Source organism: Centropristis striata, chromosome 15 (assembly GCF_030273125.1).
Source record: "Centropristis striata isolate RG_2023a ecotype Rhode Island chromosome 15, C.striata_1.0, whole genome shotgun sequence".
Lineage (NCBI taxonomy): Eukaryota > Metazoa > Chordata > Actinopteri > Perciformes > Serranidae > Centropristis > Centropristis striata.
Genome location: NC_081531.1, coordinates 24,925,418 through 24,951,799, shown reverse-complemented (window position 1 = coordinate 24,951,799; position 26,382 = coordinate 24,925,418). Strand labels below are relative to the sequence as shown.

The window sequence follows — 26,382 nt, the reverse complement described above, 5'->3', positions numbered from 1 at the left end:
CCACATTTATCAACAGCCGATCATTCTCACGCTGTGATTGGAGAGATACGATCGTTTGATAAATCACATGTGAACCCTGTCGTAAGACGAAATATACGCTCAGATCTGCGCTCGTTTCTACGCTCGTTTGATAAATGAGGGCCAGTATGAGTTGCACAGTCCTGGCAGAATGTGTTTATATTAATAAGGCCTCAGTCAGAGCATGGTGATAAACACACACTCTAAGAATAGCCTGGTATGTAGGAACATGGAAGTATCTCTTCACACATCCATACGGTATTATTAGGTTTTTAAAGAAGCAGTGATGAGGCTCTTCCTGCTGCTCACCTGATTGATGTTGGTGTTATGAATTATAAGTAGGGCCGGGACTCGATTAAAAAAAAAATCGAATTAATTAGAGGCTTTGTAATTAATTAATCGAAATTAATCGCATTTTAATCGCATAGAAAATATTTGACCTGAGAACAGTGAGAAGTAATTTTTTCACATGGATTTTTAGTATACCATTGAATAATGACTGAATACATAAGCTTAAGCAACAAAAATATTGTTTATTTTTGTTCAAGTCCAACAGACCAGTGCAATTTTTGTCATTAAGTGTAGCATTAGCATATTTAGAAATATAGTACATTTCAGAAATGCAGGTAGCCTATAGGTAGGTAGACCTTCTGTAAACTATAATACTTTGGTTTTTTAAGTAAAACACAATCCACGCTAGCTACCACACTAGCCGCTAGCTGCTATATGTTTTGCATTGAGGTGATACTTGAGGCTGGATGTGCTGCAGTGATATGTGAATTCCTTGTTGCATAGCAACACAACCATGCTCTTATCGACGCTTCCATCCGTTGGTTTTTTGTAACAAAATGTCCCATCATCCACGGGGCCAACCAAAGCGTCTCATCAGCTTCTTCCTTCATGTTCACTGTGGTTTGTTGTTGTCTGAACTCATCAACGCTAGTTGGTGCTCCAGTATAATCGGTCCGCCTGAAACTAGTCCAGTGAGAAACGTTACGCGGTGCAAAAATAAGTGCGATTAAAATGAGCACAGTACAAAAATGTTTTAACGCGTTGATTTTTGTGTAATTAATTAATCTTAATTAACACGTTAAAGTCCAGGCCCTAATAAAAAGCATTAATCACTCCTCATGTGTAATAATCAGTCAATGGCCTATTTCACTCCAGTCACTGCTTTCTCCATCACTTTTTCTCTCCCTCCATTCACCCTTGCACCGTGTACTGTTTTTGTTCTGTAAAGTGTCTTTGTTTTACTGTAAATGTGGCTGACCAGCAATGCACCCAAAGGCTGAATGTCTGCAGCAGTGCTGATGTTCCTCTCTCTCCTCCAATCACAGCACTGAGTATCTGCCCAGCATCTCTTGCTCTGCGTGCCCACTGTGTGGACGCACAAGGGGATGTAAGCCTTTCTTTAATCCACTTTCATATTCTCTTTCTCTGCCTGAAATGGACAACAAAAATACTAAAAAACATCATATTACGTGTTTGATTCTGTAATTAATTTGCAGGAGCTCTGCAGTTGTTGCGTAAGTAGCAAAAGCCGGTTTATCTGTGTGACATGAGATTTGTACTGCTGTCTAAGCTGTTATTCAAGGGCCACATCTCTATTAATGTTCCTACACAAGGGATTTCTTTTCACTGGGTTGACTTGCTTGTGTTACAGAGGGAGAGACTGCCCCCAGTCTGCCATTACCCACTGGTGATTCCTGTCCACCGCCACATGCTCCTGTTCCACAGGGTACGGACCAAAATACTCAAACACTAATCTGTCATTTACTATTCAACTGCTATATGCAATTTGAACATGTTTATGCCACTAATATGTCTTGTAATTAGAGGCAAAAGTATTCAGTTGTTTAATTTTCTGAAGTGGGAGTAGAAAGACCACAATAGAAATACCCTATAAGTAAAGAGGAATATATTTATATATATATAGATAGATAGATAGATAGATAGATAGATAGATAGATAGATAGATATACTTTATTCCCCCCAAATTACATATATATATATATATATATATATATATATATATATATGGCAAGCCGTCCAGGAAATTATTATATATATGGATTCAAAACCTGAGAATATATATATATATATATATATATATATATATATATATATACATATATTGAAACCTGAAAATATATATTAAAAGTCTGAGAATGTCTATTGAAACCTTAGAATAAATATAGAAACCTGAGAATATATAGTAAAAATCTGAGAATATATATTAAAAATCTAAGAATATATATTAAAACCTTCGGTTAAAACCTTCAATATGTATTCTCAGACTTTTAATATATATTCTCAGGTTTCAATATATACAGTATATATATTCTCAGGTTTTGAATCCATATATATAATAATTTCCTGAATGGCTTGCCATAATATATAGATATAGATATATAGATAATAAAATCATTTGTCCTCCAGGTTCGCCTCCCACAGGTGAAAAGTGAGTCCTACTTACTGGTGTGTGCCGAAGGGGGGGAGCTCCAAGTCTGGGAGAGAAACTGTTTCACTGAGCTCTCCTGAAACACTTCTGTCACTAGAACAAGACTGACTTCCTGCACTGCTACTCTGATTGCCAGCAACGATCCTTAACGTCCGTTTAACTTTTCCAAGACAAATGGTAAGCAGGACTGAAAGCTTGTAATAAGAGCTGCTGAGGGGTCGTTTCTGTCTTAGATGACGTCTTCATACTGACACGATGAAGATGGCAGGTCAGACTGCTGTGGGACAAAGGAGGGAGAAACGATGATGGCATCCGCCGACATACCTGCTTATTTGACACAATAGAGATGCACTGATTTCAGAGAACACTGAGAAAAACACTCCTTTGTGTGGTAATGATGTTTGAGTAGGGTTGCCAACCGTCCCTTGAAAAACAGAATCGTCCCATATTTAGAAACAAAAGCACCCGTCCCGTATTGAGGTGAAAATGGGCGCACTTTGTCCCGTATTACTGTGAGAGTCAAAAAATAGTCAGTAATGGCAAAAAAAAATGAATTGAACAGGGCACTTTATATGTAAACTTACGGTAAACGTGTTCCCAGGCCGAGTATGATGATACAGAATATGCTCATCCCATTGGTCGAGGAGAAGATAGCAGAAGACAACAAAGCAGCATGCGCAGGTGACACAGACGCCGACAGCAATGCGACTAGTACTGCTCCGAGAAAAAACAGAAAAGGATGCAAAAATACTGAGGAATGGGAAAAAGGAAACACCTGGGTGGGAAAAAGTGCGTGATAACATTTATAAAGCCACTGCACGGTGTGCCGGCGCTCTTTTTCTGTAGCCCATGGTGGACTGACTGATCTGAAACAACATGCTTCCAGTACTGCGGTCACGCCATCTGCACTTTAAATTCTAGTGCACAATTACATTGCACTTACAGTAGCCTGTTTGTCAGCTGCATGAGTCCAAAAAAGCCATTTGTTGTATTCATGCTGCTCCAATAAAATGAGTACATCCAATTGTTATCAGCAAACTCCAGTGCATTGTTGAAGACCAGGTCCCCATGTGTTCATGACATGAATTTCATGCCTTTTTACTGAACCAATTTGGAATTAAGAATGCCAAAATCTTCCAAAATGGCCATTCAATTGCATACATGCTGCATTTTAAAAGCCAGCAAAAGGAATCAATCAAATTGTCATCAGCAAACTCCACTACATCTTAGAAGAACAGGGCATAATTGTTATTTTTTATTCAAGTTAATTGCTGGATAATAATTTGTTTTCCATGTATTCATGTTACACAAAAATATGCAACTAATTCAATTCAGGTTCAGGTCAATTTGTTAAAAAATCATTTCAATCACAAAAAAAGGGGCTAAAAAATTTCACCACGCCAGGGTGGATGAAGGGAATCACCAATAAGGTCAATAAGGTGTCCCTTATTTATTTTTTGGGGAGTTGGCAACCCTATGTTTGAGTGACACAGAGAGTTTCATATATCTGTTTGTTCTTGTGTTTTTGCTGTGTCTCGTTTATTATTTAAACGTTACTAATAATGACCATGTGTATTTTAATTTAGGCCATAAGCTTTGCTACATAAATAAAGCAAACATATCTGAAGAAGGAGAGTGGCAGTTGGGTTTAATCTGATATGAAACCTAGACATAGCTTAGGCACGTTTATATAAGCTTATTCTGCCCTACAAAGTCTAACTGCAGTAACTACGCAAAGGGTAAAACTGAGAAAAACTGCTATAAAGTTGTTTTAACGTGTTTTAACTAGCCAGTCAAATGGGTTATAGGTAGGTAAGTGATATGACACTTATTTCTACATGTAATGATGATGTCATTTTTATGCTCAAAACTCATGATGATTTATTTGACCTTTGACCCCAAAAATTTAGTTACTGCACTCCTGTTTTTCCTGTAAAAGGTTCTAATAGAGTGCTGTAACAGCAATATTGTTCTGTCATTTGTTTGTAGGATTGAAACATTGACTGTCTTAAAGTACAGAGGTATGCAAAATTTTGTTTTCAAGAAATGAACAATTTCAAATTGATTTTGTTATAAGTGTATTTAAAAGTGTTTAACAACTCTATTAAAAGATTTGCATATTTTAGACTTAATATTAAAAAGAAATGTTATATTTTAGTCTTAATATCATTTTATCTCTTTTTTTACTTCATCACTATCTAGATAATAATTTCCCTTTCAAATAAACATATAATTTATTTTATTTTTGCTTAAATTAGTCTGTCTATCTATCTATCTATCTATCTATCTATCTATCTATCTATCTATCTATCTATCTATCTATATATATATATATATATATATATATATATATCCAAAGCAGACCGTGGTAAGTGCAATTACTGCTTTTTTATGTCATTATTTTTCTGAAATAAAGCAAAATTGAAATCTAAAACTTTGTCACAAGATAAAATAGACATCAAGGAGTTCATTTTTAGTTATAACTCAATTTTGAACAAAAATGGAGTTACTGCAGTTAGACTCTGTATGGTAGTATTGGCATCAGCTCTTTTAGTCATGCTTCACAATGACTGACTCATTGACAGAAGAATGGCTACTAGCTGACTAATAACAGCCCATCCTCTTCATGCAGGTGTATAGTAAATAGGCCTGTGCTACTAAAATGAAGTACTAAAGCCAGTTGAAAGTTCCCAGATGCTCATCATGAAAAATGTATGTGTAATTGTAAAATGTGAACTTTTCCACATAAAAAAAGTTATCCCTGACCAATATTGGTGACATGACCAAATGTGTTTCCTTGGCTGTAGCTACAGCCCTGATTGTAACACCAATACAGATGTTACTACATTCATTTGCACACTATTCTGCAGTGGTGCTGTGGTGGGAAAAAAAGGGGGGTTGTAGGCACTGTTTTTGATAGCTGGAGACAATAGAGTGTTTGAATGCTGACTGAACAGATATACTGTAGTACATGTACAGTAGTTGCACACATAGTTACATATATAAACACTAGATGGCTCATGTGCGCTTTTAGCCAATGGAGACCGATGTCCTCACACAGCGGCCATCTTGCCACAGGCAGCTGGCCCACTGATAACTATCAGTCTACGGTGCATGTTGCATTTAAATTCATTTTAAACCGATTTTCAAACGGTTTGGTTTGTTATAAACCTCAGAGTTGTATTTATATTCCTGCATACTCAAGAATAATTTTAACCATGGACATTCATAAAAAAACATTAATCAGATAGGTAGAGCAATAGCTATAGGCCTACACACACAAGGTAGTTATATTAAATAATGTATATATAAAACATTGAATCATCCCATGTATGTTATATTAGTAATAATTCCATTATAATGATTACAATTATAACACATAACATTAACATATATGTATTTATTTTCTGTTTTTACTTGTATACAGTACAGGCCAAAAGTTTGGACACACACCTTCTCATTCAATGCGTTTTCTTTATTTTCATGACTATTTACATTGTAGATTCTCACTGAAGGCATCAAAACTATGAATAAACACATATGGAATTATGTTCTTAACAAAAAGTGTGAAATAACTGAAAACATGTCTTGTATTTTAGATTCCTCAAAGTAACCACCCTTTGCTTACTAGAATATAAGACATGTTTTCAGTTATTTCACACTTTTTTGTAAAGTACATAATTCCACATGTGTTCATTAATAGTTTTGATGAATCTACAATGTAAATAGTCATGAAAATAAAGGAAACGCATTGAATGAGAATGTGTGTCCAAACTTTTGGCCTGTACTGTATGTATATCCATGTACATACATATTCACACACACACACACACACACACACACACACACACACACACACACACACATAAACAACTCCAATGGACCTTTTTTTATTTTACACAGCAATGGAAAAAACGCAGAGAGCCAGTTCCTGGAAGTTAGAAGTAAGTTAGAAGTTAGTATTAGAAGCACATTGGAGTTGCAGCACCACAGAGCGTTTGTGATGCACTTTTAAAGTGTAGGACATTCAAAGTATCAGATTGTATATTATCAGCACATCACAATCAAATGAACATGCACCATAGCATGTAAGTGCATGTTCTTGCATGGTTGAATAAGGATATCCGGTAACACTTAATATTAGGGAACACATATTCAACATTAATTAGTTGCTTATTAGCAAGCAAATAAGTGAAATATTGGCTCTTAATTAGTCATTAATTATTTTATTTATTAAGTAGTTATTCATGCCTTGTTCTGCATGGCCTTATTATACAACCAGTAAGCCATTAACTAAGAGTTTGACATTACAATCTACCAATCCTCATCCAATCATCCAAAAGGAACCACCAGTCACGTCAAAGGTCTGGAGAAGGTGGCTATTTGCCGTTTCCATGGTTTCATGTTTTAAGTGGTGTATACAGGCAGGATGGAAAGGATTCAAAAATGGACAAAATAGGGTGGATATCTCGGCCATGACTCTTACAATAGAACTTTTAGTGTCACACCTGAAGCAATAGGTACTAATTTCGATAATGGTTAGGCTATCTATGTTAAGCTATAATGTCCGGGGTCTGAATGCAAGAGTTAAAAGAGTGAAATGCTTAGACTTACTCCGTCGTAAAAATGTGGATGTAGCATTTATTCAAGAAACACACCTGAGGACAGAGGATGTATCACGCTTTCAAAATAAGCAATATAAAGTCGTAGCTTCAGACTGTGGGAGTTCTAACTCTAGGGGAACTGTCATCTTGACTAAAAGGAGCTTGGCCTTAGAGGTGGAAAAGATCAGTGAAAGGACATCAGGTCGCATTGCATATTTCTGTACATCCATATATGGGAAGAAAGTAGCCTTTGTATCCGTATATGCACCAGCAGTTTTTGACCCTCTCTTTTTCCCTGAACTTACCAAGCAGTTACTGTCCTTATTAGATTATGAGCTGATTGTGGGAGGGGATATGAATGCAGTGTGCGACCTCAATTTAGACAGATCCACCCTGTCGGTTTCCCACACCCAGCAATCGGCATCAGCTGCTCTTAACGCGATGATAGAGAATATTAACCTAGTCGATACGTGGCGCGTTCAGAACCAGGGCATTAGAAACTATACATGCTTTTCCGCGTATCATAAATCACATTCCAGAACAGACTACTTTCTGCTCTCCTCTAGTCTGAAAACGGGCGTAGATCTGATACAGGTGCTGCCGGCGACACTATCTGACCATAACCCGCTGTTGATGACGATAGATCTCAGTCACAGAGTTAATAAAACACCTAGATGGCGCTTTCATACAACGCTTCTGCAGGATGAGGTATTCGTAGCAGATTTTAGGAAAAGGATTACAGAATTCATAGCCAACAATATAGACACAGTGGACGATGCCTCGTATATATGGATGGCCACCAAGGGTTTTATTAGGGACTTTACATCCTCTTATGCATCTCACCTCAAAAAAGAGAGGAGCCGCAGGATCTGCGAGTCAGAAAGAAAGTGTCATGTTCTGGAGAAGCAGTTAAAGGGTAAATACGCTAAATCAGTGGAAAATGAACTGAGGGGAGTCAGGGTGGAGCTTAATGACCTGTTGAGGAGGCGAGCGGAGTTCATCATGCACAGAGTCAGGCAGGGCTATTATTTTAATGGAAGCAAACCGAGTAGGCTATTGGCGCTGAAGCTTAAGCAAAGTGAATCCAGAGCATCAATTGATACCATTAAGATGGCTAATAATATATTTACATCTGACCCAAATGAGATAAATGTTGCGTTCCATTCTTTTTACAAGGAGTTGTATAAATCAACACTTACTTTTGACTCAGAGAAATGTAAACAATTTCTAAGCAGTCTAGATCTACCCACGTTAGGATAGCAGGAAGGAATAGATCTGGGGCGTCCCATATCCATAAAGGAACTGGAGACTGCGCTTAGGAAATCACAGGGGCCAGACGGCATACCGCCAGAGCTCTTGCTAGACTTCTGGGATATTTTGGGGCCAGTTTTGTTGGGGTCCATCCGATCAGCAGTTGACAAAGGCTCCTTCCCTGCCCACACTAACGCCGCCTTAATTTTGCTAATCCCCAAAAAAGGGAAAGACAAGACTGATTGCTCCAATTACAGACCGATTTTGTTAATTGACTCAGACAAGAAGCTGTATTCTAAGGTGCTGGCGTTACGTTTGGAGAAATACATGGACAAACTAATTCATAAAGATCAGACTGGCTTCATGAAAGGGCGTCTAGCAGCAGATAATATCCGACGCTTAATACACGTAATTCATGAAACTCAACAATTAAAGGCTCCATGCGCGATACTGTCACTTGACGCTGAAAAGGCTTTTGACAGGCTGGAGTGGGCAATGCAAAGAAGCAATCCATATTTCTCTGCCTGGCTCAAATATCATGAAGTCAGGTTAATGACTTTATTTTGTTAGCTTGCTAACTTTTTGAACACAGTGTAGTTTGCTTGCTACATCATCAATGTTTCATGTATAGACTGTGTCTTGTTTACAAACAGTAACAGGTGCACGCGCAGCCATATGGAGTAAGACCGCTGTCAAAAAGATGTGTCCATGTTATAAGCATTCGTATTTGTAATGATAAACATTTGTGTGTAAATAAAAAAGTTGTACCCAAAATTCTGCTGTCACACACATGAGTCTGATAAATTATTAGGGTTAGGATTGTTTTTATGTGAGTATGAATCTAAAAGCTGTGAGTGCAAAGTCTTGTGAATACAACTCTAATTTCTACGACTACGAGTCTTCACTGTGAACACGAATTCAAGTTTGTGGGTACGAGTCGAAAAACTGTTGAAATGACGTCACAGGCAGGTCACAGGCAGGTCACAGGGGAAAGCAATCGAACCCCGAAAAATGCGCCGAAGGATGGCTGACAATATGGACACCGTCGGGGAAGCATCATCATCATCATCACAGGTAAAGTAAATAACACATCCAACATTTATTTATTTTTATTTAGTTGTTTATTTCATGAAATTGTACTGTTTTAAATAATATGAAGTTTATGGACGTTAAGACATTCTGCTTTAGCTTACAAGCTAACCACATGTCAGTTACTGCTTGTGTAACCAAACAATAGAATTAGTCAGAGTCCTGACAGCAGTTTACTATCAATCCAGAATTTATTTATTATATACGTGTATATCTGAGATCAGACACACAAGTGTGGTTTGCATGGGTTCAGACTAGTAATATTAATTAATAATTTAATAATTGATATTTGTTGTATTAACTTGCATGCTAATGATTGGCATATATTATTTTGCTAAAAATACAAAATTATTTTTTATGTCTGTCCAGCCTATGTGGGATAGAGTACTGTATGTTGGTAAATGACTATGTTAACAGTGGCATTTAGCCTAATGCATCAAACTTGTTGTTTACAGGGACCAGTAGCTTGATTCAATATGATTGATGATTTAATGATTAAATCACAAGACACTGTCCTCTCCCTGCGTTTGTTAGCGATATTGAGGCAAATTTCTCCACTTTTACAGCAGCGGAGCGGCGTAGGTGCGTTCCCTCGTTTGATTCTCCGGTCGTTAGCTTGTAAGCTAAAGCAGAATGTCTTAACGTCCATAAACTTCATATTATTTAAAACAGTACAATTTCATGAAATAAACAACTAAATAAAAATAAATAAATGTTGGATGTGTTATTTACTTTACCTGTGATGATGGTGATGATGCTTCCCCGACGGTGTCCATGTTGTCAGCCATCCTTCGGCGCATTTTTCGGGGTTCGATTGCTTTCCCCTGTGACCTGCCTGTGACCTGCCTGTGACGTCATTTCAACAGTTTTTCGACTCGTACCCACAAACTTGAATTCGTGTTCACAGTGAAGACTCGTAGTCGTAGAAATTAGAGTTGTATTCACAAGACTTTGCACTCACAGCTTTTAGATTCATACTCACATAAAAACAATCCTAACCCTAATAATTTATCAGACTCATGTGTGTGACAGCAGAATTTTGGGTACAACTTTTTTATTTACACACAAATGTTTATCATTACAAATACGAATGCTTATAACATGGACACATCTTTTTGACAGCGGTCTTACTCCATACAGCCAGGGGGCAAGAGCACAGTTTCTGCTGTGCCATAAATGAAAACAGTTATGGACTTTAACTCAATGACTTAATTGGCTAGGCTAGCTGTTGTAACCAGTTTAACATGCTAGGCTAGCTGTTTTTACCAGTTTAACATTCTAGTGCCTCATTGTCATAATTTCATGTTGGTCAGTTCTGTTAGTGTTTGAAGCTGATTTGCTGTTGTCTGTGCTAGCTTGATCAGTTGTTGATAGATCTGGAGGTGATAAACAGACGAGCAGTTGGACGTGAAAATTATGATATTAGTGTGACAGTGTTAAATTTGCTAGAAGGACATTTCTGTCTCTGCAGGCTAATTTGCCCACCCATTTCCCCCCCTGCAGGCCTATTATCATGCTTTGTTGTGCTGCATGTTATTGCATTTATATTAAAAAGTGAAACTTATCCATTCTGACTTCCTGTGTTTTGACACTCTAGGATGAGGGCCATCTTATGTAGCATAAATGTAGTGTAGTGTGGAGTGATATAGTTCAGATATCTACATGGTTAGGTATGCACTAAGATACTTGGTGAGTTATCAGTTGTGATGGGCCGGTCGGGGCAAAAATGCCAGAGCTGATTTTTTGTCCCAGTCCAGCCCTGCTCAATAGAGTTAATAGAGAGAGAGAGAGAGAGAGAGAGAGAGAGAGAGAGAGAGAGAGAGAGAGAGAGAGAGAGAGACTGCTCAATTGTGCCTTCTGGTGGTTGTTGGTGCTCACTGAAGTTACTGCTGGAAAAAACAATTCCCCCTCCTTCCCCTCCCCTCTCCTCTGACACAGCATTATCACTGCAGCGGTGCACTGCAAATTATTTGGTTCTTACCAAGATAAAAAAAAAACTTAGATTTAGAAATTATTTATCTTGTTTTAAGAGTTAATTTCTTTTTTAGGCGTTCAACATGCTTATTATATCTTAATTTAAGAAATCTTGTCAAGTGAAATTATCTGTCCATGCAGCAAGATCATTTCCCTCAGATTTAGTGTTTTTATCACCCCTTTTTTTGCAGCGTACATACAAATGAATGTAGTGACATCTGTATGTCATCACTACTTTGCTGATAATTTTATGCCCCACCCCACTACACAGCCAGCGCCTCTTAAATCCGGGACAGTGACTTTAAATGCTGGAATCCAAAAAATATGGAAAAATCTAAACAAATACTGCATTCCATTTGTATGCAGCTGGTACATTTATCACTGCCCATCCCCTTTAGCGGTACTAACCCTTGAATTCCTGCAATCTGCCTTTGATGTTATTCAGTCTCAACTCCACTTAAATTGTTGGTAAATGCAGACAGATTCACTCCGCCATTTTTAAATGTCAAAATCTTAACATCTAATTTTCCGAAGAACTTAACTGCTCAAGGGGTTGAAATTCAAATGGTCACAACCTTTAAGTATTTATTATTGTCAATCAGAATTTGTCATTCAAATTACATATTGAAGTCTATTTGACCCAGCATCAGTAGATGCTTCTTGTGAATAGCAAACTCAAAAAAGTGTTTTTTTTATAAGCCAAAGTAGCTCTACACCACGTACCCCAGGTTTTTGTAACTCCTGACTCCAATTAGCTCTCTGATTTAACCTTACATTTCCGGCAACACAGTAATAATTTGGTCGACAAGAACAAAGCTCTACGTCACCAGATTAGGGAGCTTCAACAGCAGTTGGAAGTTCTCAGTCTTCGCCAGCATTTTGGGATAGAGCGTTTTTGGATATAAATTGAGCCTGCTGTGACCCACAAGATGATTTGCATCACCAGCGCCAATACCGCCTCTGCCAGCATCAGAACAACGGTAGGTAACAAATGTTGGAACATGACGTGCATGTACTGCCCTACAAAGCCTAACTGCAGTAACTATGCAAAGGATAAAACTGAGAAAAACAGTGAATTTCAGTGAATAAACATTTTCAAATTGATTGTCATAAGTGTGTTTAAAAGTGTTTAACAACTCTATGCAAAGATTTGTTTATTTTAGACTTAATATTATAAAGTTCACACTACACCAGAGTTTTAACCCTGCTGTCAGCTTCCCTCTCAAGTTTTGGCTTTTTCAGAAGTTTCCATGTCTTATTTAGTGCGTCAACTCTTTTTCAGCAAAAGTAAAAGTCACCACAACCAAGTGTAACATGATTTTACTTTTACTTAGATTTTTCTAATTTTGCAGTGTGCGTTTCAACATTTTTAATGCAATCTTTTGTGTTTAGTGGGGGGTTTTTGTGTGTGTTTTTAGAAAAAAATGTTTTTTTATGTGTGTTTTTTTTGTAATTTTTTGGTGTGTTTTTGTGTGTTTTTTGTAAAATAAATAAATAAATAAAAACTGCTTTTTGTGTGTTTATTTTAGTTTTTAGTAATTTTGTGTATGTTTTTGTTTTTTTATGTGTGTTTTTTGTATTTTGTGTGTGTGTGTGTGTGTGTGTGTGTGTGTGTGTGTGTTTATGTGTTTTTATGTGTTTCAAAATATTGATCCAGTAAGTCAAAATGACAAAATAATAATCAGGTGAGGTTGTGCTGAAAAAGATGATACCAGAATGGCATGGTGATCATTATTTAAGTTGCATATACAGGCAGAATGAAAAATAGTCAAAAACCAACAAAATAGCCCAAGACTCCATAGAGTTAAAGTCTATTTAACAATACAGCTCAGATGGTAATGTAACTATTTTAACAAGGTAACTAGCATTGGAAACCTCCAGGTTAACTTTATATGTTAGCTAACGTAATTTAGTTTAGATAGATAGATAGATAGATAGATAGATAGATAGATAGATAGATAGATAGATAGATAGATAGATAGATAGATAGATAGATAGATAGATAGATAGATAGATAGATAGATAGATAGATAGATAGATAGATAGATAGATAGATAGATAGATAGATAGATTACTTTATTCATTCCCGAAGCGAAATTTGGTTGTCACAGCAGTCCGGAATTCAAGTACAATAAAATACAGTAGAATAAAATACTGAGGTAGCATAAATAAAAACAACAATAGAAAAGAACACAGAATAGAACAAGGACACTTAAGAAGCAAAAAAAAAGAAGATCAGTTGGTAGGTTGGCAAGATGATGGTAATTATACCGATGATATGATGGCAACAATACTATAGTGACTAGACGGTATATAAATAATGTAAATGTAATAATAAATAGTAACAATAAAAAATAAAAATAAATAAAATAACATGATATAATATATAAATATATAATAATAGTAATAGTAATAATAATAATGAGTCTGTTGCTGAAGCTGCTCTTTAGCTTGTCCAGTGTTTTGTGGAGGGGGTGGGAGGGATTGTCCATGACAGCCAGCAGTTTTGCCAGCATCCTGTCCTCCACCACCTCCTCCAGGGTGACAAGCTTGGAGCCAACAACAGACTCTGCCTTCCTGATCAGTTTGTTCAGTCTGTTGGCGTCCCCTTGTTTTTGTTACAAGCATGGTGCCAGTGTATTTTACAGTGGAGTAATGTTTTTTTTTTTAACTGTACATTTTTGGGGGGAATTTTGTGTCTTTTTTCATTCATTTTACATCCTTTTTCAGTAATTTTGTGGGTTTTATTTAATTTATTTAAAATCCCCTCTTTTCTTTTTTTTAGCAATTTCGTGTCTTTTGTTACAAACACAGTACCAGTGTATTTTACAGTGGAGTAATTTATTAAAGAAACAACAACACTGTTTTGGCTGGTATATAGATTTACAGTGTTTCACTGTTACTGAAACTGAATTAACTCATTTATTATTTTACGGTTTTTTACTGTCATGGTTTAGCAGTTTTTAACCGTAAAATCTACAGACTTTTTTTTACAGTGCATAATGCTGTGCAAATTACAGTAACTAAATGTAGAGATGTTCTATGGTAGGGTTATTGGGCATTTTCCAGTATTTTATTGTAAAAAAATATATAGCAAAGGCTAACAGTGTAACTAACAGATCATCTTAAGGCCCTTGTGTTCTCTGCCATTAATTGAAGGTCTCTGTGTGTCTGCTCTGTTAGCAGGCCACATGAAGAGCTGGGATCGCTTGGAACTGGCTCCGTATGAGAAAGAGTCCAGGAGAACAGAGAGAGAAGAATGGCAGGTTTGAGTCTTGTCAGATGTTACTAGACTATGAGAAAGGTTTCACTCTGAGGAGTGACAGTCTTTAGAAGTCAAAGTAATTACGTTCATTTTTGGCTGTCTGGAGAACACAAGGATGGTCTTCTACCATTTTGAGGTTAAATGGACTAAGGTTAACCCTTTGATGCACAACATATAAACACCTTCTAATGCACAACATGGGTGAAAAATGACCCGCATTCATTTCCCATGTTATTTCATGCTGGCTGTGTGTTTGAATATCTTTTTAATTATTACAACAGATCATTATATCCATTTTTCCTTTCATGCTTTAAGAAAAATAGTTTTTGTATTATTACATCAAGTTTACACACATGGGTCAAAATTACCTAGATAGAAGTGCAATAGAAGTGTTGTGATACAACAAGTGATGGACTAAATTAACAATTTGAGTATATGTCTTTAACGATGTTTGTCTTATTTTTAAGGTTGGAAAATCTCCCATTTTAACATTTGAGACTTATTAGAGCCACCAAATAATAATTTCCATTGGAAAAACACCAATTTAACAAAAATAGGATAGTTAATATATGTGTCTTCTTTGTCAGGTTTTAAATTGGTGATTGGTGAATTAATGCACAACATACAAACACCTTCTAATACAGAACATGGGTCAAAAATGACCTTGTGCATTAGAAGCGTAGTGATTAAAAAAAGGGTTTTTATTCAAAATCTAAGAAATGAAAACAAAAAATTAGGATGTATGATGATCAAGAACAAGTTATTTGAGGAAAACCTGCAAAACTGAATGATGAAATTCATTTATTGCAAAGATATAGAATATAAAAACTTAGTCTGGTCACGTTCAACCCATGTTGTGCATTAAAGGGTTAAGGAAAGTGAAATTTTCCAGTGGTTTCAGTGATTTCCAGTGGTTTCAGTGACAGACAAACTAAAAATAAATCAATATGATCATATCCTATTAAATCATTTAGTAGTTCAGCTCTACGGGTTGTAAGGCTGAAATTAAGATAAAGTAATGCAAGACATGGCCTAATGATAAAATACTGATTTCAGGCTGATAATGTTTGATGTTTGGCAATGACAAACCAGACATGCCAATGAGTGGAGTGAGGAGAAAGAAAATCCAAAATTATAAGAGAATAAACCTTAATCTGCACCTTAATTTGCACAGACAGCAACTAAATAAAAGTTGGTAGCAGAGATTTGACACATTGACGTCCAGAGTAGAAGAAGAGTAGAAGGAAAAAACATCGAAGAAGGAGGGGAAAAGTAGGTCAATCACATTGTATCCCCACAAGTGCCAAAAATAAAAGCCCCTCTGTCTCCTCTCTCTCAGTCTAACTCTCTCTGTCTGGCTAATCGAAGCCAGATGTGTGTGCACGAGGCCTTTTTTCAAACCCCCCACCCCCTGGCCCCTCGACTTCCCTCTGTCAACATCTGCTTTTTTTTTCTCTGTGTGGGTTTCCTCCTCAGGCTCAGTACCTCTCTGTTCTCCCCTTTGTCTCCTCCTCCTCCTCCTCCTCTCTTGCCTTTCTCGCCCTTGCTCTCTGGCAAAGCAGGAAATACTACAGGTTCCTGGCCCTGAAGGGAGCATGTTTCTCCTAACCACTAACAGATGGAGGGATGAAGAGGGAAGGGATGGATATGGGAGTGAAGCATAGCAACAGGGAAAATGTAGGTTGTGCTGAGATAGATTGAAAGATAATAAAGAGCTTTGACTGTTGCAGAACTGAGAGATTTGATCTTTTACAGTTGGACCAGGGCTAATATGAGCTCTTCCTCCTCTTCTCTCCTGTCTTATTTCTCTCTTTTACACTTAAATGAATTGAGGCAGCTTGAAGTCCATTGAAATCCTCTCGCTGTCCTCTCTCGTGCACACATACATAACCACACACACACACAGCCTTGTCTATGGAACATCGTTGGGACACAACACTAGAACATGCAACATGGGAACCGCCCTTTCTGAAGGTTCTACAGCCCTGAAAGAAATCAGGTAACATACTGAAGCAGCCAGAAACACAGATATCACTTCAAATTAATTTATACTACACTACTATATAATCAATTGATTAAACCTATTAAGGTGTATACATTTTCAAAACATTAATGTTTGCCTTTCTGAAGTCCATTTCCATGCAGTATCTTAGAAAAATCCATGTAGTAATTTGGTTTCAAACCATGGACCGCTTCGTGGGGACTTGTTAGGTTTATAATGATTTGTGGGGTAACTATACACACACACACACACACACACACACACACACAAACAAACACAAGGTAGTAGCAGTAGTAAACAGAACTGCAGAAACTGCTCCCATATGCAGTTGGCGAGCCAGCTTGGTTAGGCCAGCTCACAATAATCATGCACTAATTTGATTGCAATGAGTATAGATATAATTAGGAGGATTAGTAATCTGGTAACTACAAACTGTCTTCGTACTCTTTATTATAGTTTAATTAACCATATCTTTCATATTGTAATATAGTTTGGGCAAGCACCTTTCCTACTGCAGTCCACAGAATTTTGGTTCTTCAGAAAAGTTTTGTTAGGATGGCAACCCGATCTGAGTCCCATACCTCTTCTGTACCTCTTTTTCAGAAACTCCAGATACTTACTGTTCATGATATCAATATCTCTCAGAAATGTGTTTTTATTTTTAAGGTATATTCAGATCATGAAAACTTTCCAGAGCAATTTTTATTTTATTTTCAAGACTTGTTTTAAATTTAATTCTCAGGTTCACTCTTACCCAATGCGCCAATCTTTATATCTTCATCCTCCAAGATTTCTGACATGCAGAGGTCAATTTATTATTCAATTTAGGGGGACTAAATTATGGAATACATTTTCCCATCTGGCAAAGAAGTCCATCTCTATAAAATGTTTCAAAAGATGTTTATAAGCCCATTTAACTGCTGTTTTAAAATTCTAACTCAAACACAAATACACTTTTATAACATAGGGCCAAGGGGCAATCTCACCGAGCACTATTGTTATACTGTGGATTTTTTCTTCTTCCTCTTCCGGACGCAATTTCATCCCGCTACTAGTCCTACAACTTGAAGAATTGCAGGACAAATTATATATCAAAACGTGCGGTTTTATCGGGATAGGTGTGCTATTACTTTTCTCTACGTAATACGAATTTTTTTTAAAACTGCCCAAAATTTAAAATAAAACATATATTTCTCGCTAGAAATGTAATCAAAATCCATTTTTATGCAGAAACAAAGTCAAAATATTGATTTTTTCACAAAAAATGAGAGAACTGTCTACCTAGTTTTTTGTTCTGACCGCTGGAACCTTGAAAGTCACGTGACTTGGAAACAAACCTATATGGTGACCCATGGCCAAAAAAGGCCACACACACTAAAACTGCTATTAAATAAATTTTTGATTCAAACAAATTTGAATTTTTCCATAATATCTTCCAAAAAAACACCAAAAAGTTTTTGGAAAAATTAAAATATATAAACTGGCATATAAAGGGTTAAAATTCTGACAATGATTGAATGTTTGGCAGTTCTGAACAAGTCTGAAGTTGTAGAAAAATGTATTTATAGATTTATAGAAAAAAATCTGAAAAAAATATTGATGTATGGTGATTTAATAGCAGTTTTAGTGTGCGTGGCCTTTTTTGGCCACAAGGGTCACCAGAGGGTAGTAAATGCACCAATGGAGTATAAAAGACATGTAAGGGTTAATGACAATGAATTTCAAAAATTTTACTAAAAAGAAAAGTTCCTGCAAAAATTCATGCCTCAAGCTGTAACACAGCCAAAATGATCAACAAATGAAAAAAAAGAAGGGTAAAATGTACAAAAATTCCTGAGGACACAAGGGTTAAGTTAATGCTTTTTCAGAGGGTAGCACAGCCAGCACAGCCAGTGGTAGTGGTACATTTCTGTGGATCCCTTCCAAATGTTACAAGCAATTATACTTTTTCCAGCAGGTAATCGTTCCAGTGCTGGCTATTGATAGTTCCTAGCAAACAAAGTGGGCAGACTTTCTGGGTAAGACCTGCTCCATCCACTGTGGATGCTCTCATATCTAGAAACCTGATCAAGTCTAAAACCAGGGCAACATTTGGGATAATGTAAGTACACAACTCAAAAAATATATAACATCGGTCTAGTCATTTTCAGACATTTTAATGCAGAAAAGTTACATATTATACCTTTAAAACAAAAACTTTAATTTCATATACAATATTTGGCAAACAAATTCCATACAAAAAGAAGCTATTAGTTGGCTAGTGCACTTTAAATGATAATACTGTCAAATACTCAAAAGTGACATTGTAACATTAAATTATTTGGGCAGGCACATATTTATTAGTCTGCAAATAGAAACTGTTATTTGCTGCTTAAAGGCACAATGAGTAGGGCTTTTCTCAAGATTAAAAAAAAACAACCCCAAAAAAAACAATATACAGACTCATACCAAATTAATCCATCTCAATCGTACCTTTTAGTGGACATTTTCAGCCTGAACTGCTTTAAAGGGTAGTAAACTAAAGTGGGCCCAGAGGGTTAAGAATACGTGACTCTGTAAGTGGGAAATTTGATCTCTCCAAAACTCCAAAGATTATTTAAATCATGCTACTGCAGCATCTTGTTGGTTTATCTCTGTGTCTGCAGTAAAATGTAAAAGATTGACAATTGTCTTTTCAGCTGAATGCAGGCTCTTTTAACAGCAAGATTTAACTTTCTCAACCACAAATTCCTCACAAAATTTCTTGTAAGCACTTACTTAGCACTATGATCATAATTCACTCCTTAACAACTACTCATTTCATATACTGTGGTCACATCTCTCCATGTCCAAAGGATCCATTTACTGTCACCAACAATATATTTAATAGCTGTATATTTATGAAGAAAAACTTGTAGACTAACCAACTTTTGGTTGTCTTGAGTTGTCAGCAAGAGCATGCTCTGTCTCAGATTTGTAGGATAATATTTTGAAAAATAATGTGCACGCGTGCATGTATAACCATTTGTTAAAGAATATGTTTAACCTTTTTAACCCTTTTAACATTTTATCTCCTTTTATACAGAAGGGAATGTTTAGGGGGAGATAGCAGGTCAACAGTTGATGACACATAGTGGACATCATCTGAAAGCTGTGAACCTGAATATTAAGAGATGCACTCTCTTCACTGTGTGAAGTTTTTAACTTTCAAGTAAAAATTGATTAATTGTTCAATTAATCAATTGATTAAACCAATTAAGGTGTATACATTTTTAAAACATGAATGTTTGGCTTTCTGAAGTCCATTTCCATGCTCAACTATGTCCCATAAGTTGTTGCAGCAAACATGGGGTTGATACCATTTGTGCATTTGGTGCTGAATTAGGCAATTTTTTAAAATGTCAAAAATCCCATCATCAATACACCAAGACCTTTGGAGTATCTTAGAAAAATCCATGTAGTAATTTGGTTTCAAAAACCATACAGCCATACATCTTCTGAGAGATGAATAAAAGTGGGCTCATTAAATCCACAAGAGTCTGTTTTGTCAGGTTAAAGAACAGGTATCACTACATATCAAAGTGTTGGTTATACTCATTATAAAAATCTCACAAATGCACTGCTACTCATGGAAACATGTGTTAAGACAGTCTTCGGTGACTTTGATGTGGAACAATTGTATGAAAATGCCACATAAAGAAGTAAGCAGAGTTTAAGATAAGAATACTGGTGCCGATCCTGATGACTTTGGACAGTGGAAAGAAAGCCGGAGGACCCTCACTGTGAAGGGAGAGTGCTAACCACCGCACCACCATCCAGCCTCCATCCATATCAGACTTTCAGTAAAATGTAACACTTCATATATGTTTTTACATCCCAACAGCTTATATGATGATGGTCACTTCCTTCATTGCTTGTTAAGGCTTATGTATCACTTTATAATCAATTCAATCAACCAAAGTAATTGAAACATTCACACATTGGTTTTCATATACCATGCAGGTTGTGGTCTTTTAGTTCAAAGGCCTGCAATTAATGTTCTTTCACTTTTGCCAGTATTCCACTTTATACAGTGGTCATTACTTTAAGTGAACCAGTGCGGAAGCGTAGAATCTTCTTCTTCAGGGCATGTGAGGCCTTAATCTTGACAAAAGCCTTGGGCTGCAGAGATGCCCCAGTTGGGGCTGAAGGGGATGGGAGGGAAAGTTGAGGGGGTAGCTGTTGGGGCCAAACCAGACCACCACTCTCATCTGAATCACTGGACAAAGAGCTTGAATCTGGAGAGTCAGCTTCACTCATGCTGGACTCAGACTCACCCTGACGTGGGTGAGGGTATTCCTCACTAGGCTGACACAGTGGCACTTGCTCCCTCTCTAACTGGTACTCCATGTGCTGATGGTGGGACTGGTGCTGGTGTGGGTGGGCATTATGTGCATGTGTAGGGCGAGATTTGCGCATGCGCCTTGTGCAATGGTCCCTTTGGTTTGAAGCAGAAGAGCCTTGCATGGGTGCCTGCATGGCTGGCTGGTCAGCCTCGTCCTGGCTGAGCTCCAGTGTGGACTGCCAGCGCCGACAGCCACCTCCCCCTTGCTGTTGTTTCTTGCTCCTGGATTGACTACTGCGGCTTCCCCTTCCCCCACTTCCACTCCCCCCGCCATCCCTCTCTACTGTATTGTACTTGCGATCTGGAACTCTTTGCAGGCTGTTTTCTGACTGAGACCTACACGCCTTCTTCCCTGGCTTTCTGCTGGCACCATTTCTGTCTTCATTTGAGCGAGACTTCTTCGGGCCCCCTCGTGACCTGGAGGGTTGGATCTGGGATGCTGTGGGCTGCTGCTCTTGATGGTAATGGCTTCTTTCTTGAGAATATGCACTTCGGTTGGGTTGAGTCACCCCAGATCCCTTGTGTGAGTTGGGATGTTGATGGGCATAAGCCCTGGTGGAAGCTCGGCAAGGCTGGGCTGGAATATACTCCGCGTTGACCAGCTGCTCATCAGGTGAAAGTGGTTGGGGAGGCTTTGACAGAGCTAGAGGGGAAGGGTAGTTGTGGAAGTGTTGGGGTGAATCCGGCTCACTATTGCTGGAGTCTGGGGTGGCTTGCAGCACTCTGCAAGATGGATAGTCCATCAATGTTGAGCACGAGGTGTTAATCATGGAGGCCTGCCTTGGCCTGTGAAAAAGCCCTGGTTGATGCTGGTTACTTTGCTGAAGATTGTGGTGGTACAGAGGTGTGAAATCTTCAGTAAATCCTGTCCCTGTATGGCAATTCTCTGGAGCAGTTCCCTCTGAACACTGGGAAGGAGTACAGGTCTCTTGAACAGACACCTGCTTTGGTGAATGTTGTTCCTCCTTGCGGCATAAACTACTCTGCCTCACCACACTAACAGCTCGTGCATCATGTGCCAGGCTGGTGCGCAGCTTTGAGGAGCGTGTGGGTAGAGCTCGCCGTTGGATCAATCCAAAGATATAAGTCTCAACTTTTTGAGCTTGTTGATAATCTTCCTGATTGGGGTTGATGTCCTTTATCATCCCCAAAGCGTCAGTAACCATGGCCCATCGTGCTGGGTCCGGCAGCCATGTTTCTCCTGTCTCAGTCTCCACTGTGCCCTTGGGTGCTGAGAGGAAATAAGGAATCAAAGTTTAGTAATATGATTAAGAAGGAGCATTCTGTCAGGACCTCTCCTGACTAACACAAAGAAGGTGATCAGAATCTTTGGTGCTATTACCACCTCAGTAAATTTATTCATTTTTTAATGAAAAAGACATATTCTGAGCTATAAAATCCTGACCATTCCAAATTAAAGGAAAATGCTAAAGCAGTTTGCTTTATTTAATTTCCAATTCATCATAAAAAATACATTTAACAGATTGAAACTGGTACAATGACTGTATAGTGTATTAGTGTGTCCATTAATCTGCCTCCTTGTGCCAAGGAGAGTAAAGCAGTGTTTTGGTAAATGGACCTGCACTTATTTAATGACTGTGGTCATTCACCCGTTCACACACACATTCGTACTGGTGGCAAATGGTGCCACCTGCCACCATTGGGAATTCATTCATACACCAATGAATGCAGCAGGATCAACATTCAGTATCTTGCCCAAGGATACTTGGACATGTAGGCTGCCACAGTCAGAGATCGAACCACCAACCTTCTGATCAGTGGGTGACCACTCTACCAACTGAGCCACAGCCACCCACAAGATTATTACTCTGGAAGTCAAAGGGAAAGCCATACATCAACAACATTCAGAAATGCTGCTGACTTCTCTGGGCCCAATCGCACCTGCATGTGATGTGATGTTAATCTCTAATCTCGAAATCTTTAAAGTCTTTACTGTTGATTATTTTACCTGAAGTGAGTTGCCTGTCCTCTGGATCAGTAGGGGAATCTGCTGATTGGACCTCGGTGTTCACCTTCAGCTCTGCTACCTGTCGTTCTAAAGATGCCTTCGTACCCCAGGACATACACTGGAGACTGCTCTGAAATACCAACAAAGAGATAGAGTCAATCAAGACATTGTATGCACAAAAAATAGGAACCCATGTTTATGTTGTGAGAATATTTTTTTTTTCTCAATTTCATGTCATGAAAGCAAGGAAATTGCTCCTAGTTCACAGCAGGGCTGGGCAATATGGACCAAAAGTCATATCCCGATATATTTAGGCTGAATATTGATATACAATATATATCCCGATATTTTTTTCGCAAAGTGAGAGCAAATGTTCAAAGCCAAATATAACAAGTAGTATTACTGAAACCGTTTATTTAAGTGAACATAAATACTGTATAACGACAGGAGTACCTTTTTCATTAAAATCACAGCTCCATAAAGTTCACATTTAAATTAAAAGATATCTTAAATAAAAACAACCTATGAAATAAAATAGGCCAATCTTTTTCCAAAATAAATATTTAGTAATTTTGTGATGTTCGTTATTCTTTTTTCATATAAATATATGACAAACCCTAGTAAGGGCAGCATTTATATATAAAGAAGGGCAAAAAATTGAACTGTATCGATATATGCGATATGGTCTAATTTCATATCACATTTAAAAATATATTGATATATTTTTTATATCGACATATGGCCCAGCCCTAGTTCACAGTTTAAATCTTGTATCATATATTATGTTCGTTTTACTTCCTAAACAAAAGGGATTGGTAAACTACATGTTTTGCCCTTTTTTAGATAACAGTTGCCACTAACTATAATGACACTACAGTGTTGGCATGCAGCTGACATATCACTAAATCACTAAATATGATAATAATTTGGCAATCATTGTTTCCCTGCATGAATTAAATAAAGGTTTAGTGTCTCAATTGTGACAGAAAAAGACACCAGGTACACTGTAAAACATGTCTGTAGATTTTATGGTGAAAAACTGCTAAACCATGACAGTAAAAGACAGTAAAGTTGTTTTTTTTAAATACATTACTCCACTGTAAAATATTCTGGCACTGTGTAACAAAAATATACTGTAATATATATATATATATATTTACACAAGCATCACTGTCATTTTAGCATTTATTTTTTGTAAAAATACTTTTTCTCACTGTTAAATTTACTAAACACCATATCTGTAACAAAAATATACTGTAATATTTAATGGAAAAATCTACAGCATCTCATTTATGCAGCATTTATGAAGTACTTTCTTGTCAATTAAATGGCAGAACAGCATTACTTTTGGCAGAATTAAAAAAAATGTTATGTTAAAATATGGAATAAAATGGCAATCTTAAACGGGAAATCAACAGTGCTAATATCATTTTACTGTAAGATTAGAAAAAGTTGCATCGTATTTATTATGGTAAAGTTCTGGCAACCACAGCTCCTGGTTTTTTACCGTAAAAACAATAGGGTTTTTTTTATAGTGTAACTTCTGAGACAATTGGTCAGCTTATTTCTAGAGCTGCCCTTACATTTAACCAAACCCACATGTTCATACTTCATTGTATGGTGTATGGATCACTGATATAGTATGCGTTTCAGCACTACATGAGGAAAAGGAACTGCTGTTTACCAATAATGACCAGTGGAATAACACTGTACAACTACCACATGCAGCTACTATTTGTCAAAAATAATACACCCCAGAAACCCCTGTAGTGATACTGCATGAGATCAAAAGATCATAAACTACTGGTCAAATACTCAGCAGGGAAACATATTGTATACTAGTAGTAATAATAGTAATTGTGTTTTCCATGGGGAGACAATGGACTATAAAACTGTCATGAAAAAAGAGCCATGAAAATGCCAAAACATGGAGACTATGAGGAGTGTTCTTCATTATCTTTTTTCCCAACATCTGAACACTTACAGGACAACAGCTGTATGTCAAGACATGAGAGGAAAAACAGCTGCATTTAGTGAATATCTTTTTCATTATCCCATCGACACAGTTCAAGTCAAAACACAAATTATCAGCTGGTGAAGTTTTCTTTTTTGGCCACCTTTTCCTGAACAAGTGACTGGCACATATGCTCAAAATATGACATTTTTGAACAAAGTATTCTTTTTGACAAAGGAAACAAATATGTATCAGTATTCTCTCATGTGAAACATCTGTGTCACATTAGTGGGGTAATTTGAAGAAACGTCCCATGTGAAACCAAGAATCAACGTCAATTTTCATTTTGGTAGCCTTGATGTTGGGACAATAGCAAAAATATGATCACGATATATTTTTTCATATTGTCCGATCTCGATTATTATCACAGTTTTTTATATTGTTTTTAAACTGCCAGTTTTAAAGCATCTGTACTGAAAGCTAAAGAAACTAGAGATTAGTTCAATATTTTATTAACATACAAAGTAAATAACAAAGCAAATAAGATGGACATAGAAAATATAAAAACTACTCAACAGTACAACAAATGTAGAAAAATATAAAATAACACAGTGAACTACTTTGCAATCCTGAGTGTTTCTGCAGATATGCATCACCCAAAATAAACAAATTGTGAGCCTAATTTCTCCTCTTGGAATGTTGCTGGTACGGTTTGGTCTGGTGGCTGCACCACTAGTAGTGGCTGAACTGCTAATGCTACGTGTGCTAAGAGCAGTTGTAGGCTGTGCAGCTCTGCTCACATTTTCATGCTTTCTGCACAGTCATTTGGGTGATACTTCTTCAAATGATTCAACGAATTTGTTGTTGTTAGAAAGCCCACGCTGTTAATGTTTTGTTAACTTGTTTATTGAACTAAGTTCCATTCAGTAATTACTTTTTTCTCTGTAAGTTTTCATATGTCCCACGCTGCTGAACGCACCATAGTTGTTCTAACGCTTTTGAATGCACCATACCTGTATGTGAATTGCCGTGCTGTGAATGTTAGTTTTCTCTCGATACAGCGGGGATAGATTGTAATTTCCTTTGCTCTTTCCCAACATTGACCTGTTCCTCCCTGGTTTATTGCTCCAAATCATGGCATCTATATCACTGCCCTCAACTCTGCGTTTAGCTCCACGTTCGGTCTTTCTGTTTACTTCTCCGGCAACTCACAAACAGTAGTGGAGCAGTAATAGATCGACTCTGATTGGCTGTTGTCAAGCACATTTCCGACATGTTTGATCAAGTAAATATGCTCACAGCTGATCACTGTAATCAACCTGATATTTATCGCGATCACTAATCATAATCATATAAAAGCCAAGGCCTACTTGATGTTACAATACATTATCAGCATTATCTTAAGAAAATAACTTGTTGATGTGTGTCAATT

At 37.3% G+C, this 26,382-nt stretch overlaps 2 protein-coding genes across 2 annotated transcripts in view; one reads left to right on the top strand and one right to left on the bottom strand.

Annotated features, from left to right (window-relative positions):
* Positions 1 to 4,804, top strand: part of LOC131986162 (myotonin-protein kinase) — a 33,833-nt gene extending 29,029 nt beyond the window's left edge. The window contains exons 13-16 of the mRNA XM_059350986.1: positions 1,356 to 1,417; positions 1,527 to 1,544; positions 1,682 to 1,756; positions 2,434 to 4,804. Of these exons, the coding sequence (XP_059206969.1) occupies positions 1,356 to 1,417; positions 1,527 to 1,544; positions 1,682 to 1,756; positions 2,434 to 2,559 (281 nt within the window). The 3' untranslated portion in view covers positions 2,560 to 4,804. The remainder of the gene's footprint in view (positions 1 to 1,355; positions 1,418 to 1,526; positions 1,545 to 1,681; positions 1,757 to 2,433) is intronic.
* A 14,028-nt stretch (positions 4,805 to 18,832) lies between these two features.
* LOC131986152 (dapper 1-like) overlaps positions 18,833 to 26,382 on the bottom strand; it is a 31,456-nt gene continuing 23,906 nt past the window's right edge. Inside the window, exons 2-3 of the mRNA XM_059350971.1 lie at positions 22,997 to 23,126; positions 18,833 to 22,258 (exon numbers count right to left, since the gene is read on the bottom strand). Of these exons, the coding sequence (XP_059206954.1) occupies positions 20,709 to 22,258; positions 22,997 to 23,126 (1,680 nt within the window). The 3' untranslated portion in view covers positions 18,833 to 20,708. The remainder of the gene's footprint in view (positions 22,259 to 22,996; positions 23,127 to 26,382) is intronic.